At 41.1% G+C, this 13,836-nt stretch overlaps 1 protein-coding gene across 1 annotated transcript; it reads left to right on the plus strand.

Moving 5' to 3' along the window:
* Positions 1-1,853: 1,853 nt before the first annotated feature.
* On the plus strand, positions 1,854-11,524 carry LOC125376827 (aminopeptidase B-like). The gene is made up of 10 exons (XM_048388919.1): positions 1,854-2,075; positions 4,262-4,324; positions 4,929-5,048; positions 6,659-6,765; positions 6,947-6,962; positions 7,386-7,462; positions 8,591-8,749; positions 9,634-9,817; positions 10,358-10,436; positions 11,203-11,524. The coding sequence occupies exons 1-10, from the start codon at positions 1,965-1,967 to the stop codon at positions 11,442-11,444; spliced, it is 1,158 nt and encodes a 385-aa protein (XP_048244876.1). The 5' UTR covers positions 1,854-1,964; the 3' UTR covers positions 11,445-11,524.
* Positions 11,525-13,836: the final 2,312 nt, after the last annotated feature.

Here is a 13,836-nt window from a genome sequence, read left to right on the forward strand (position 1 = left end):
AAGGCCGACTAATACAAGCAGTAAGGCCGACTAATACAAGCAGTATGGCCGACTAATACAAGCAGTAAGGCCGACTAATACAAGCAGTAAGGCCGACTTATACAAGCAGTAAGGCCGACTACTACAAGCAGTAAGGCCGACAAATACAAGCAGTAAGGCCGACTAATACAAGCAGTAAGGCCGACTAATACAAGCAGTAAGGCCGACTAATACAAGCAGTAAGGCCGACTAATACAAGCAGTATGGCCGACTAATACAAGCAGTATGGCTGACTAATACAAGCAGTAAGGCCGACTACTACAAACAGTAAGGCTGACTAATACAAGCAGTATGGCCGACTAATACAAGCAGTATGGCTGACTAATACAAGCAGTTAGGCCGACTAATACAAGCAGTAAGGCCAACTAATACAAGCAGTATGGCCGACTAATACAAGCAGTATGGCCGACTAATACAAGCAGTATGGCCGACTAATACAAGCAGTATGGCTGACTAATACAAGCAGTTAGGCCGACTAATACAAGCAGTAAGGCCAACTAATACAAGCAGTATGGCCGACTAATATAAGCAGTATGGCTGACTAATACAAGCAGTTAGGCCGACTAATACAAGCAGTAAGGCCGACTAATACAATCAGTATGGCCGACTAATACAAGCAGTATGGCCGACTAATACAAGCAGTATTGCCGACTAATACAAGCAGTATGGCCGACTAATACAAGCAGTATTGCCGACTAATACAAGCAGTATGGCCGACTAATATGGCCGACTAATACAAGCAGTAAGGCCGACTAATACAAGCAGTAAGGCCGACTAATACAAGCAGTAAGGCCGACTAATACAAGCAGTAAGGACGACTAATACAAGCAGTATGGCTGACTAATACAATCAGTTAGGCCGACTAATACAAGCAGTAAGGCCAACTAATACAAGCAGTATGGCCGACTAATACAAGCAGTATGGCTGACTAATACAAGCAGTTGGGCCGACTAATACAAGCAGTAAGGCCAACAAATACAAGCAGTATGGCCGACTAATACAAGCAGTATGGCTGACTAATACAAGCAGTTAGGCCGACTAATACAAGCAGTTAGGCCGACTAATACAAGCAGTAAGGACGACTTATACAAGCAGTAAGGCCGACTAATACAAGCAGTTAGGCCGACTAATACAAGCAGTAAGGACGACTTATACAAGCAGTAAGGCCGACTAATACAAGCAGTATGGCTGACTAATACAAGCAGTTGGGCCGACTAATACAAGCAGTATTGCCGACTAATACAAGCAGTAAGGCCGACTAATACAAGCAGTAAGGACGACTAATACAAGCAGTTAGGCCGACTAATACAAGCAGTAAGGACGACTTATACAAGCAGTAAGGCCGACTAATACAAGCAGTTAGGCCGACCAATACAAGCAGTAAGGCCAACTTATACAAGCAGTTGGGCCGACTAATACAAGCAGTAAGGCCGACTAATACAAGCAGTATTGCCGACTAATAAAAGCAGTATGGCCGACTAATACAAGCAGTATTGCCGACTAATACAAGCAGTATGGCCGACTAATACAAGCAGTATTGCCGACTAATACAAGCAGTATGGCCGACTAATATGGCCGACTAATACAAGCAGTATTGCCGACTAATACAAGCAGTATGGCCGACTAATACAAGCAGTAAGGCCGACTAATACAAGCAGTAAGGACGACTAATGCAAGCAGTAAGTACGACTTATACAAGCAGTTACACACATATGTACGTCACTATTTAAGTTAATAATCTTGAACGCAATGTTAAAATCTAAATCATCCTCACCTTCTTCATTCATTGGTTCATCCTAAATGTAAAGAAACCATTTTTACAGGAGAAGGCTCGGGCAGAGTTTGATGGGGTGGACGAGGAGTTCATATCAACAGGGGAGAAGTTGTTTGGGCCATACGTGTGGGAGAGATACGACATCCTCATCATGCCTCCATCATTCCCGTATGGGGGGATGGAGAACCCCTGTCTCACCTTCGTTACACCCTGCCTGCTGGTTGGGGACAAGTCCCTTACAGACGTCGTCATCCATGAAATTGTAAGTTGAACGCTTTGGCCTCCCAATATTTTGTGTAATGTTTGTAACATAATCGTTACCCGGTAATTTTTTATACAAGGATGTCTGTAATCACTGCTTGTATTGGAGACTTCTCACAGCGTGTGGGGACATGGGTGGTCCAATCGCTGTCACCTATGTTAAACAATGCAAAGAATCGCAGACTAAATGAACAATCATCAAAGATATAGGGCTGTTTAAGTGTGAGCGGCATTACGGTATATCGGTATATATTGAGGTTCACTCTTTCCACGATACTTGTCACAACATCATTTTTAACACTCAGTATATCCGGTTCTATCAGAAAGCAATTTTTGTCATGTGTTTAATGTTAAGAGCATGCCAAATACCCGGAGCATGTATTTGTGCGTATTTTTTATTCAGCGAACTTTACGTTGTTCCTGCATCTTGTTTTCTTCCATTTATGAACTTCAGTTTACGCAATGGTGTTTCAAATTGCTTCTAAATTCAAAATTTTTAAATGTACAATATATTGTTATATGTTTTGCAATACGGCCTTGTACATCGTAAAATATTGTGATTCTGAGTGAAATATGTGAATTTGTATATTTTTGACTATGTGCCCCTCAGACAAGTTAAAAAGCAAACAGGGGTGGTCAGGTAGCCTAGTGGTTAAAGCGTTCGCTCGTCACGCTGAAGACCCGGGTTCCATTCCCAACATGGGTACAATGTGTGAAGCCCATTTCTGGTGTCCACCGCTCTGATGTTGCTGGAATATTGCTAAAAGCGGCGTAAAACCATACTCACTCACTCACTCACTCACTCACTTACTCACTAAAAAGCAAACAAATGTATAGAGGTCTCCATGTTTTCTTAAAGGTCATTGTTATGTCATGGGGTTGATATATTGTGTAGCGTTGGATGTGATTGATGAATGAGTGATCTCCCTGACTGTGTCCATCGTGGGACGAACAAGTGCATATACAGTAAACTACGCTTATAACTAACTCAACAGGCTTAATTAACCATTTGATTGTAGCTGCTAAAAGATTTATCTTTGTCCAGTGTATTAAGAATGAAAATGTTGACTTTGTTGCTTTTAAGAACACAATAAGAAGTATCTATGACGTTGAATATCATATTGCACGTAGAAACGACTTCTCTGTCTTTAATAGAAAATGGGCTTTGTTTCCTCAAACTGCAAAATAACTTATTCACTTGATGCTTGCAACATAATTTGATGTACCATAAATACCGCATCTTCTCATCTTCTCAATTGTATACATAAATATGCCTACATCTGTGCCATGTTGTGGATTATGCCTTAGGCCTCCTCTGTACCACATCCTTTTGAGAAGTACCTTTATACTTGAAGCTGTACTGCTTTTCGATTACATATGTATCCTGTGTATATGACTGAATAAAAATTTAAAAACAAAACCAAAAAAACTCAACAGGCTCAAAGAGACTGTTAATTTTAGTTCGTTATAACTGTAGTTTGTTTTAAGCATGTATGCAGCATTTATACAGTAAATGGCTGGGACCAAGAAATAAGTTTCTTATCAGTCAGTTCATTATGAGCATATTCGTGGTAAATGTAGTTTACTGGAGTGTACTAGCATCCTCAATGACGCCTTCTGTTTTCATAGGCCAGTAACAACAAGACGTGCAGATTTAAAGTACAGTAGAACTTGGATATAACGAACACGGATAGAGCGAACAAATGGATACAACGAACTGTTAAAAAATCCCCGATTTATCTCTTACATCATATCATATCAAATTTACGTACATAACGAACTCTCTACAGCGAACTAACAGATACAGTGAACTGATATCTGATCACTGACAAGCCCATCTATCACTAAGTAGTGATGTGTATAGCGAACTGAGAAATCTCACTCAGTGTCAAGTGTCCCTGACAATTGGCTGTACGCAATCAGCGGTGAATCAACACAATCAGCAGTGACGGATCAACCTTGTTAAACTTATATAACGAAGAACGGATATAACGAACTGATTTCTCCGGTCCTTTGTAGTTCGTTATATCCATGTTTTACTGTACCTGTCCTTGAAAAGTCAAATACTCTTATATACAGACAAGCAGATATTCTTAAGTGTATCCTATGCTATGTTAAATTGGGGTAGTTGAAATCAGGGACTAAGGGGAGGTAACTGTGACTACTATCGCCTGATTATAATTGCAGTCTCACAGCTGGTTTGGAAACCTGGTCACTAATGCCACATGGGGGGACTTCTGGCTCAACGAGGTAGGCTGTGTAATGTTGTGTGGCTTTTGTCTTCATATGTTACCATTCTGATTTTGTACACATAAAACCTGTTGACCTGTGCCTAGCCCCTTACTGAGGCAGTCGGCTAAGGTACATATGCTTCAATGGCAAATGCTAGGACTGTTCCGAGCTTCAGATAAGCTGTGTATTTGTGTAAAATACTACCCCCAAATATTCACTTTCAATTATTTTTGTGTACAGAAATGCATGCATTAAATGAAAAATTCAAATGTATAAAAACAGCACCTGTAAATACCTAATGCTTACAAAGGAGCTAATTTCTGAAACACAATTACGAGCTAATTTACTTTCTGAGTCAAGCCTTTATATTTAGAACAGTTATATAAATCTAAAACATTATTTCATTATTTATCAATCTTAAAATGTTCGCTAATTTTGGGAAAAACCCAATAGAATGATGACTAGATGAGTGAAAAAATATTGGCTACCCAATGAAAAATGTAATAACCCAATTAGAATAGAAACCCTAAGGTAAAAACTCAATTGCTCTGACTGTGGAAATAGACTTGTTCATCATTATCTGTTTCACATAGGTGGAAATGTTTTTCCTTTCCATGGGCAGGGTTTCACAATGTTTGCACAGCGGCGCATCATGGAAGAGATACTGGGACGCCCGTACACCTGTCTGGAGGCAGGCACCGGCCTGGCCCTGCTCCGTCTACACATGGACCACACAGGAGAGGTATGTGGCTTCCATGTTGACAATACTGTACAGGTAGATAAGGCTGGTGCTGACAATACTGTACAGGTAGGAGTAGCTGATGTTGACAATACTGTACAGGTAGATAAGGCTGGTGCTGACAATACTGTACAGGTAGGTGTAGCTGATGTTGACAATACTGTACAGGTAGGTGTAACTGATGCTGACAATACTGTACAGGTAGGAGTAGCTGATGCTGACAGTACTGTACAGGTAGGTGTAGCTGATGCTGACAATACTGTACAGGTAGGTGTAGCTGATGCTGACAATACTGTACAGGTAGGAGTAGCTGATGCTGACAATACTGTACAGGTAGGTGTAGCTGATGCTGACAATACTGTACAGGTAGGAGTAGCTGATGCTGACAATACTGTACAGGTAGGTGTAGCTGATGCTGACAATACTGTACAGGTAGGAGTAGCTGATGCTGACAATACTGTACAGGTAGGTGTAGCTGATGCTGACAATACTGTACAGGTAGGAGTAGCTGATGCTGACAATACTGTACAGGTAGGTGTAGCTGATGCTGACAATACTGTACAGGTAGGTGTAGCTGATGCTGACAATACTGTACAGGTAGGAGTAGCTGATGCTGACAATACTGTACAGGTAAATGAAGCTGATGCTGACAATACTGTACAGGTAGGTGTAACTGATGCTGACAATACTGTACAGGTAGGAGTAGCTGATGCTGACAATACTGTACAGGTAGGAGTAGCTGATGCTGACAATACTGTACAGGTAGGTGTAGCTGATGCTGACAATACTGTACAGGTAGGTGTAGCTGATGCTGACAATACTGTACAGGTAGGAGTAGCTGATGCTGACAATACTGTACAGGTAAATGAAGCTGATGCTGACAATACTATACAGGTAGGTGTAGCTGATGCTGACACTACTGTACAGGTAGATGAAGCTGATGCTGACAATACTGTACAGCTAGGTGTAACTGATGCTGACGATACTGTACAGGTAGGTATCATACTAGTGGTTCTGCTTGTGTTTATATCCTAGCTACATGAAACTGATGATACTGAGTGGATCTAACATGGATGGATGGATAATCAAGATGGACCTGACTGTCTAGTACTGGTGATTCTGCTTGTGTTCATATCCTGGCTGTATGACACTCTGATACTGCTTGTGTTCATGGCCTGGCTCTAAGACACTCTGATACCGCTTGTGTTCATGGCCTGGCTCTAAGACACTCTGATACCGCTTGTGTTCATCCCTGGCTCTAAGACACTCTGATACTGCATGTGTTCATGGCCTGGCTCTAAGACACTCTGATACCGCTTGTGTTCATCCCTGGCTCTAAGACACTCTGATACCGATTGTGTTCATCCCTGGCTCTAAGACACTCATATACTGCTTGTGTTCATGGCCTGGCTCTAAGACACTCTGATACTGCTTGTGTTCATCCCTGGCTCTAAGACACTCTGATACTGCTTGTGTTCATCCCTGGCTCTAAGACACTCTGATACTGCTTGTGTTCATCCCTGGCTCTAAGACACTCTGATACTGCTTGTGTTCATCCCTGGCTCTAAGACACTCTGATACTGCTTGTGTTAACAACCTCGCTCTGTGTTTAGGACCATCCCTTCAACAAGTTGAAGGTAGTTATCGAGCCTGGTGTTGACCCCGATGACACATACAACGAGACGCCGTACGAGAAAGGCTACTGTTTTGTCAGCTACATGCAACCTTGATCAGTTGAACAGCTACGTGGTTGTTATCATGAAAATAAACTTGAATGAACTTTTTTTGTTTTGACAATTCTTGACTATTTCTGCTATATACACATTATATCGTAAGGATCTTTAACACAAATTACAGTTTAAATGGATAGAATTATCATTAAACTGCGGGCATGCTATCAGAAATGTGCGGGCCACTGTAACTTTTTAATGCCCTCATAGTGCTTGACGACGGGCCATTATCACGCCCGTTATAGGGTAGGGATGGGTGAAGTCACTTTTAATAACGACGTCATCTGGTTTGTTCTGTGACGTTTCCTTATTTGTAAAAGTGGGTCAGTGACATTCGTGTTGATTGCAGTAAATGTTTCAAAACCGATATTGTTGTTTCTTTTTATTTGATAACAAATTACATCCATGTTAGCTATATTAACGATAACGCTCTTTTTCTGGGCATTATCATTTGCAGAAGCCCTCGGTCTTTTCAACTGCTCTCCTTCGTCGGACATTTCATGGAAGACCTCGGGCTTCTGCAAATGATAAAGCCCTGAAAAAGAGCGTTACCCTTATATTGAATGTGTGCTTTTTGACAATTGAAAATCTTTTGTGATGTTTGTTGTAGAGTGTGGTGGCATCTGACACACTGGAGTATTTCCTGCAGTATTTCCCTGATCTCAAGGAACAGAAAGCAGACCAACGGTGTGTATGTCTTCCAGCCTGGTCCTTTTGGGATTCCTTGTACAAATTGGTCAATTGAGTTGATTCCGGGTTAGAATGGGTCCCAAGCAACCAATACTTGTCCATTGTGCCAGATAAGATGATTCCGGATTAGAATGGGTCCCCTGCGACCAATACTTGTCCATTGTGCCAGATAAGATGATTCCGGGTTAGAATGGGTCCCCTGCGACCAATACTTGTCCATTGTGCCAGCTAAGATGATTCCGGGTTAGAATGGGTCCCAAGCAACCAATACTTGTCCATTGTGCCAGATAAGATGATTCCGGGTTAGAATGGGTTCCCTGCGACCAATACTTGTCCATTGTGCCAACCGAGATCATTCCGTGTAAGAATTGGTCCCCAGCAACCAATGCTTGTCCATTCAGCCAACTTAGGTGAATCCTATTGGAATGAGTCCCTGAACTGTCTTTTTAGTTGTGTTCAATGAACGATGTACCACCTCAAACTTTGTAAATGGAATATGTTTTTTACCATGACTAAAATGCTTTTATTAAAATGCACCCTTTCTTTATGCTTTGTTGAGTTAGCCAATCAAATTAGATCATCCATGAATGTCATGTTAGAATAAGCATTCACTGCCTATCTCACTTACTCCTCAATGCATGAATCAAAGGTGATTTTTATAAACACCTCTGAGGTCAAGTGGATATAGTCTGTTTGCCAGATGCGTCATCCCAAAAGATGTTAGAATATGGCATTTGTTGTTGCCCTGCTTCCTCAGAGTGGGGTGTCTTTGTTAAACTGCGGCATGGTTTATCATGGTATGGTATCGGCATCATACAAGCAGCCACACGCGGTCATGTATTTAATATGATCTTAAACTTGACACTAATCCCCATTTTCACCTCATCGTACCAACATGAATCTTTAGTTGATTTTGAAACATTTTGACATGGTTTGATAACTGTTGTAGTCCTAATACGAACAATGATTTAGATTAGAAGGTCCTTTGATTCAATATTAGCTTCAGCGACTGTAGCCAAATACCTCACGGACCCCAGGCTTCCTCTTTATGATATTTACCCCTGGCTTTAACCATCCTCTATTTGTTTTGTATGCACATTTCACGATCTACACATCTGTTGACAGGGAAGGTTTGGAGTTTGACCGATGGCTCAACACCCCCGGCTGGCCGCCGTATGTCCCTGATCTCTCAGCAGGCAAAGAGCTGACCGAGCCAGCAGAACAACTGGCTGATGCCCTGGCAGGGGAGACAACTGAGGTACAGCACGATATCACCTTCCCAAGGCAAGGGAGTTAATTGTAAAAGTCCACTTTCCTATCGAAACTTGGCTGGAATTCCTGAGTTTGCTGGTCTAATGAGTCTATGCATAGTCCAGTAAAAATTGCGCTACGAACTAGACATCCGGTTCATAAACAACATGGATTTCAACTTGCAGATTTTGTTGTCAGCAGGATTTGAAAAACATGTGTACAACTGGGCTTTGACATATATCTTTCAAATCTTTTCATGCTTTTGATCAAGGTGCTCAAAAGATTCGATGCTCTTCGATGCTTCTTCAACATAGATCATGATTATCAATCAGATCGTCTTGACAGGGCACTCCATTTCATTTGAAGCAAATGCAAGTGAGATGATAGGTGGAATCTGATTGGTCAATAGGAGGCACATAGAAGGGACATACACGTAATAGCAAATGGTTGCGCTACGATTGAGCCACAAAATTCCAGCGTAGTTTGTCAAGGGTTGAAACTGGATTTTCGTAGACAGTTAACTCCCTTGCCTCGGGAAGATGTATGACATGAATCAGATGTGTTTACTTTTAGATGATGAACTTGTAATTGCTACTGTGGGTTAGACTGGTTGCAGGTGCTTGCTGAATCCTGCAATTCTTTTAGTGAACAGCTGCAGATGCACAAGTAGATCCTCCCCCTTTTAAGGTGCCCTACATTAAAACCTACCGTGTGGTTTTGTTCTTTTCATAACTTAAATATAGTTTCCAACCTCCCTTTTTCAAAATCCTGGATCAGCTGCTGAATGATGTAAAGCTTGTGATATCTTCACAAACCTGTTTCTTTACTGTCTACAATGCCCATTATGTTCACGTTTACATCTTAGATGATTTCCGACTCTCCTGTCAGTTTTCTATGTAATTTTGTCTGAGGTCCAGATCATGTTCATTTCCATGTTTACTGTGTTTCCTCCAGGAGAGTTTCCTTGACATCAGTTCCTGGAAGAGCTACCAGTTGCTCCACTTCCTCAAGAAGCTGCTGGAGAAGTCTGCACTGAAGGCCGAGACTCTGGCGGCCATAGCCGAGAAGTACCCTCACCTGGCAAGGTCACACAACGCAGAGGTCAGTTGATAGTGCAGTAACAGAAAGGAGGAAATAAACTGATACCTTGTTTCTTATTTGTTTCAATTTTTGTAAGATGGTTAACAATGCCAATGAGAAATATTTCACACAAACCTATTGTCTGTATGTCAGAAAATTTCACACAAACGTATGTCAGAAAATGAGTAATGTTATCAACTTATTTCCACATCTTTGCTTTTATGGCTTGATTGTTTTGTTCAAAATTTGGATTTGAGGACTGGGATTGATATTTTTGTAAGTTCAGACGTATTTTAACCTTGTATTTTAACATGCATTCAAGCAATAATGTAAAACTTAGCATGGGAGCCTCTTCCTCTGTATTGGTTATCTGTGAAATACAAGTCGCTTCCACACAGCCATAACATAGGTCATAAGTATGTTAACATAAAATGCAGCTTTGGAATTATAACTACCATTTGCTGCCAAGCTTCTGGGCAGATCCAGATATCCCTGACACGCCTATCAAAAGTTAAGAGGTATAATATGTTCCACAGGATAATTGTGCCATCCTGCTTTCAGATCTGTTTGAGATGGGCTCAAATCTGCATCAAGAATGACTACCAGCCAGCCTTCCCAGACATCAAGGACTTCCTGCATTGTCAAGATAGCTGCTGATCACGTTTTTTAAAAAAATGGCACCCAACCTGGAAAGCGTTTTTCAGTATTCAGTGTGCACACTGTAGCGGATGTACACAAAGGGAGCACACCTGTTTTCATACCTCTATAAGTGCAAACAGAATGGATTGAAATCTACTGTTAGGCTTAATAAGATGAAAGAATTGTGAAATATAGTGCGGGCATGTGGTGTCTTTTTTGGGGGGGTGGGGGGGGGGGGGGGGGGGGGGGGGGGGAGTGGTTCAAACTCAGTATGTAACCAAATAAACAGTTGTGTAACCAAATAAAAAGATGTGTACATTCAACCTGGGGAAAGGCCTCCCTACACAAATGTATTCCTCCATGAGTAAAATACTGGAATAATATTTGACTACTGTTGAAATGAAACATGTGGCAGACATTGTGATGAAGCGGGTGGTGCCTGAGAACCAAGATTATTATTAGCCTTATATATATACATACATCAACAATAATAAGTTCAGAGACAGCCTTAACACACAAACAACTGAAGGCAACAATATGAAATCAGTATCATCGTTCAGCACAATAATGCAACACAAGCCGCTCCCATGCGATTTTTAGCCAATCAGGAAACAGTTGTCTGTTAGTGGGCATGGCCCCTTTTTTTATTTTATGGAAACATGAATGCAAAAACAGGTTTGTAAACATTTGTTTGCAAAGAGGCCCATAAAACAATATGACATCATATTAATTCATTGTCATGAATAATTGAAGATGATGTCATCCATTGTTCCCGAGTTTATGTGAGGAGTTTTTTGTTAGGGGGTTTGGTTGTAACAGAATTCTATATTCATGGACACTTCGGACTGTTCCAGGCAAACAGAAGTACACACTACCCATCTACAAGGCCCTGATGAAGGGGTCGGACGCAGCTAAGACATTTGCCTCCACTGTCTACGGGGAAACCAAAGATCAGTTGCATGTGCAAGTCTCCAACTACGTGGCTAAAGAAATAGGGCTGAAGAAATAACGTCACACCTGCTGCTGGTGTCACACACAGACCGAAGGAAGGACACAGTCAACATTCTTCAGTCATTCAGTGAGATTGTTTTGAGAGATAGAAGTACTCTATGCACAGAAATGTCACTTTGATAGAATGACGAAGTTGAAATTGATAAGACAACTCTGTGTTCCCTGATGCTTCAACTTCTGAATGCCCTTGAAGCTATTGATTGAAGAAGGAGGAGAATGATGAACTATCAGTGTGACTGGTTGATCCTCTAATGTCATGGGGGGAAGACGGTTGTGATAGTGCACTTATTCAGATGTCAGATTTATACTTTTATACATATTCAATCTTATCATATCACTTTTTTTATTTCTCTCTCGGAATATGTGATGATACTATCTGTCTACCATGATTTTATGATATTCTACCTTGATTTTAGGGTATATTTGAGTGGTCAGTGAGAGGGATCATGACTCTGTACCTCTAACTTGAGAGCCTGTTTGCTGAGTAATAATATACACAAAGTTGCTCTTTGTTATGTTGACAACCACTTTATTCTTTAGGGGCGGTGGGGTAGCCTAGTGGTTAAAGCTTTCGCTCGTCAGGCCGAAGACCCGGGTTCTATTCCCGACATGGGTACAATGTGTGAAGCCCATTTCTGGTGTCCCCCGCCGTGATATTGCTGGAATATTGCTAAAAGCTGGGTAAAACCATACTCACTCACACTTTATTCTTTCCCAGCTTTTCAACTGACTGCCACGTTGAAGTAAGAAACTCTGTTATGAGAATCTAGGCAGTACGTTGCTCAGTGCATTCTATCGATCACAACTTTGCCAGAAGACACTGGTGGTCAGTTCAATCCCAGTCTGTGATATATGACAACTGACATGCTGTGATATGACGGACACACAACGCTGTGTTAACAAGGCACTTGTGGAGTACACGATGCAACTGAAGATGAAACATTGTGAAGATACAATATGTCTTTATACATATCCAGAAGGGCACGGGGAAGTAAAATCAGTACATTCCCGGATTCACAAGTCCTGGATACGGAGTTATGGCCCTTGGTATGTAGTGATAGATTTAGATGAACAGAGAAACATTGTTGGTCCCATTTGTAGAAAGGTTATTTGCCCAGACTCTTGTCTTGTTCCTGCTCTGACATTTTAACAAGTTCTCCTTATCCAGGACAAGAGGGTGTTATTTTGTTATTTTGATATGTTTACGACATACTCAGGGTTGAACACAATGCATAGTCAAATTGTTTCCTTGAATGGATTCAAGTTTGTTATTTGTATATTTTTGTGCCTTTGATAATACAGTTAAGATATACAAATAAATAATTGTATTGAAATCGAAACATATCTGCCAATTTTCCCTCAAGGTATCAAAAAATAATTTTGTTATGAATGTATTTTCAAAGCACTGCATCAATTCAACTGTCATACGCAATAGAGAGCAATGAAATGTATTTTTCTGAGACTAGGATTTTTGAACAAGCTCAAACTACCAGGTAAGCAAACTTCATGTCACTTTAGAAAGAGTTTGCACTGAGATTAACTTTGACATTGTCTAATCAATAGTAATATGTGTATAACATTGGTGTCACTCATTATTAAAATTCACTGCAACTGTCATGCTTTGGGATTATCTTTTCTTATCAAATGTTGTCCTACATTGGACAGATCTCTTTGTCATAGAACTGAGGCCAAGTTGTAGGTGCCTTGCATTAGACATATGGTTTCTACTCAACTTGAAATTAAGAAACTGAATTAAATCAGTGTGGATCAAGGGTAATAGATCCCAGGCAAGAGAGGCGACCAAGGGGATCGCAGTCAGGCTCGCTGACTTGATTGATGCATGTCATCGTATGCCAGTTGCATGGATCGGTGCTCGTGAAGTCAATCACTGGTTGTCTGGTCCAGACTCGATTATTAACAGACTGCTGTTGTATAGGTGTACTATTGTGTCGTGTGATGTTAAACTACGAATAAACAAACACTCTCGGCTTTACTCCCACATTAACGTGAAAAATTATCAATGCGGTGATAAACACCTCTCACTCACTGTGGAGAGTTTAGTGAGCTTTCACCTGGACATTTCTTACTGGACGGGGTCAAGTGAGTTAATTGTTTTTCACCGCTATGAAGTGTTTTTCAACTAAACAACAGTGTTTGTGTTAATATGGGAGACATGTCCAACGTGATGCAGGTCTTAAGAGGTTTGACCGCCATTGTGAAAACTAGGAGCATGAGTGCAGTGGGGACAACCCAATAAGCATAATCGGGGACATCTTGGATTCGAACCCACAATCACAGCATCCTGGCACACATAAGCGTTGCAAACAATCAGCCACAATTTTGCTCTACACCATTCTCTATTGTGAAGGTAGCATATCAAGAAACCAAGT

Source organism: Haliotis rufescens, unplaced genomic scaffold, assembly GCF_023055435.1.
Source record: "Haliotis rufescens isolate VD_foot unplaced genomic scaffold, xgHalRufe1.0.p SCAF_8, whole genome shotgun sequence".
NCBI classification, from domain to species: domain Eukaryota; kingdom Metazoa; phylum Mollusca; class Gastropoda; order Lepetellida; family Haliotidae; genus Haliotis; species Haliotis rufescens.

Coding starts and splice junctions, on each gene's coding strand:
- LOC125376827 (XM_048388919.1), top strand. CDS start 1,965: ATGCCTCCATCATTCCCGTATGGGGGGATGGAGAACCCCTGTCTCACC. Junction 5,049..6,658: donor ACATGGACCACACAGGAGAG/GTATGTGGCTTC, acceptor CTCTGTGTTTAG/GACCATCCCTTCAACAAGTT. Junction 9,818..10,357: donor CAAGGTCACACAACGCAGAG/GTCAGTTGATAG, acceptor TCCTGCTTTCAG/ATCTGTTTGAGATGGGCTCA.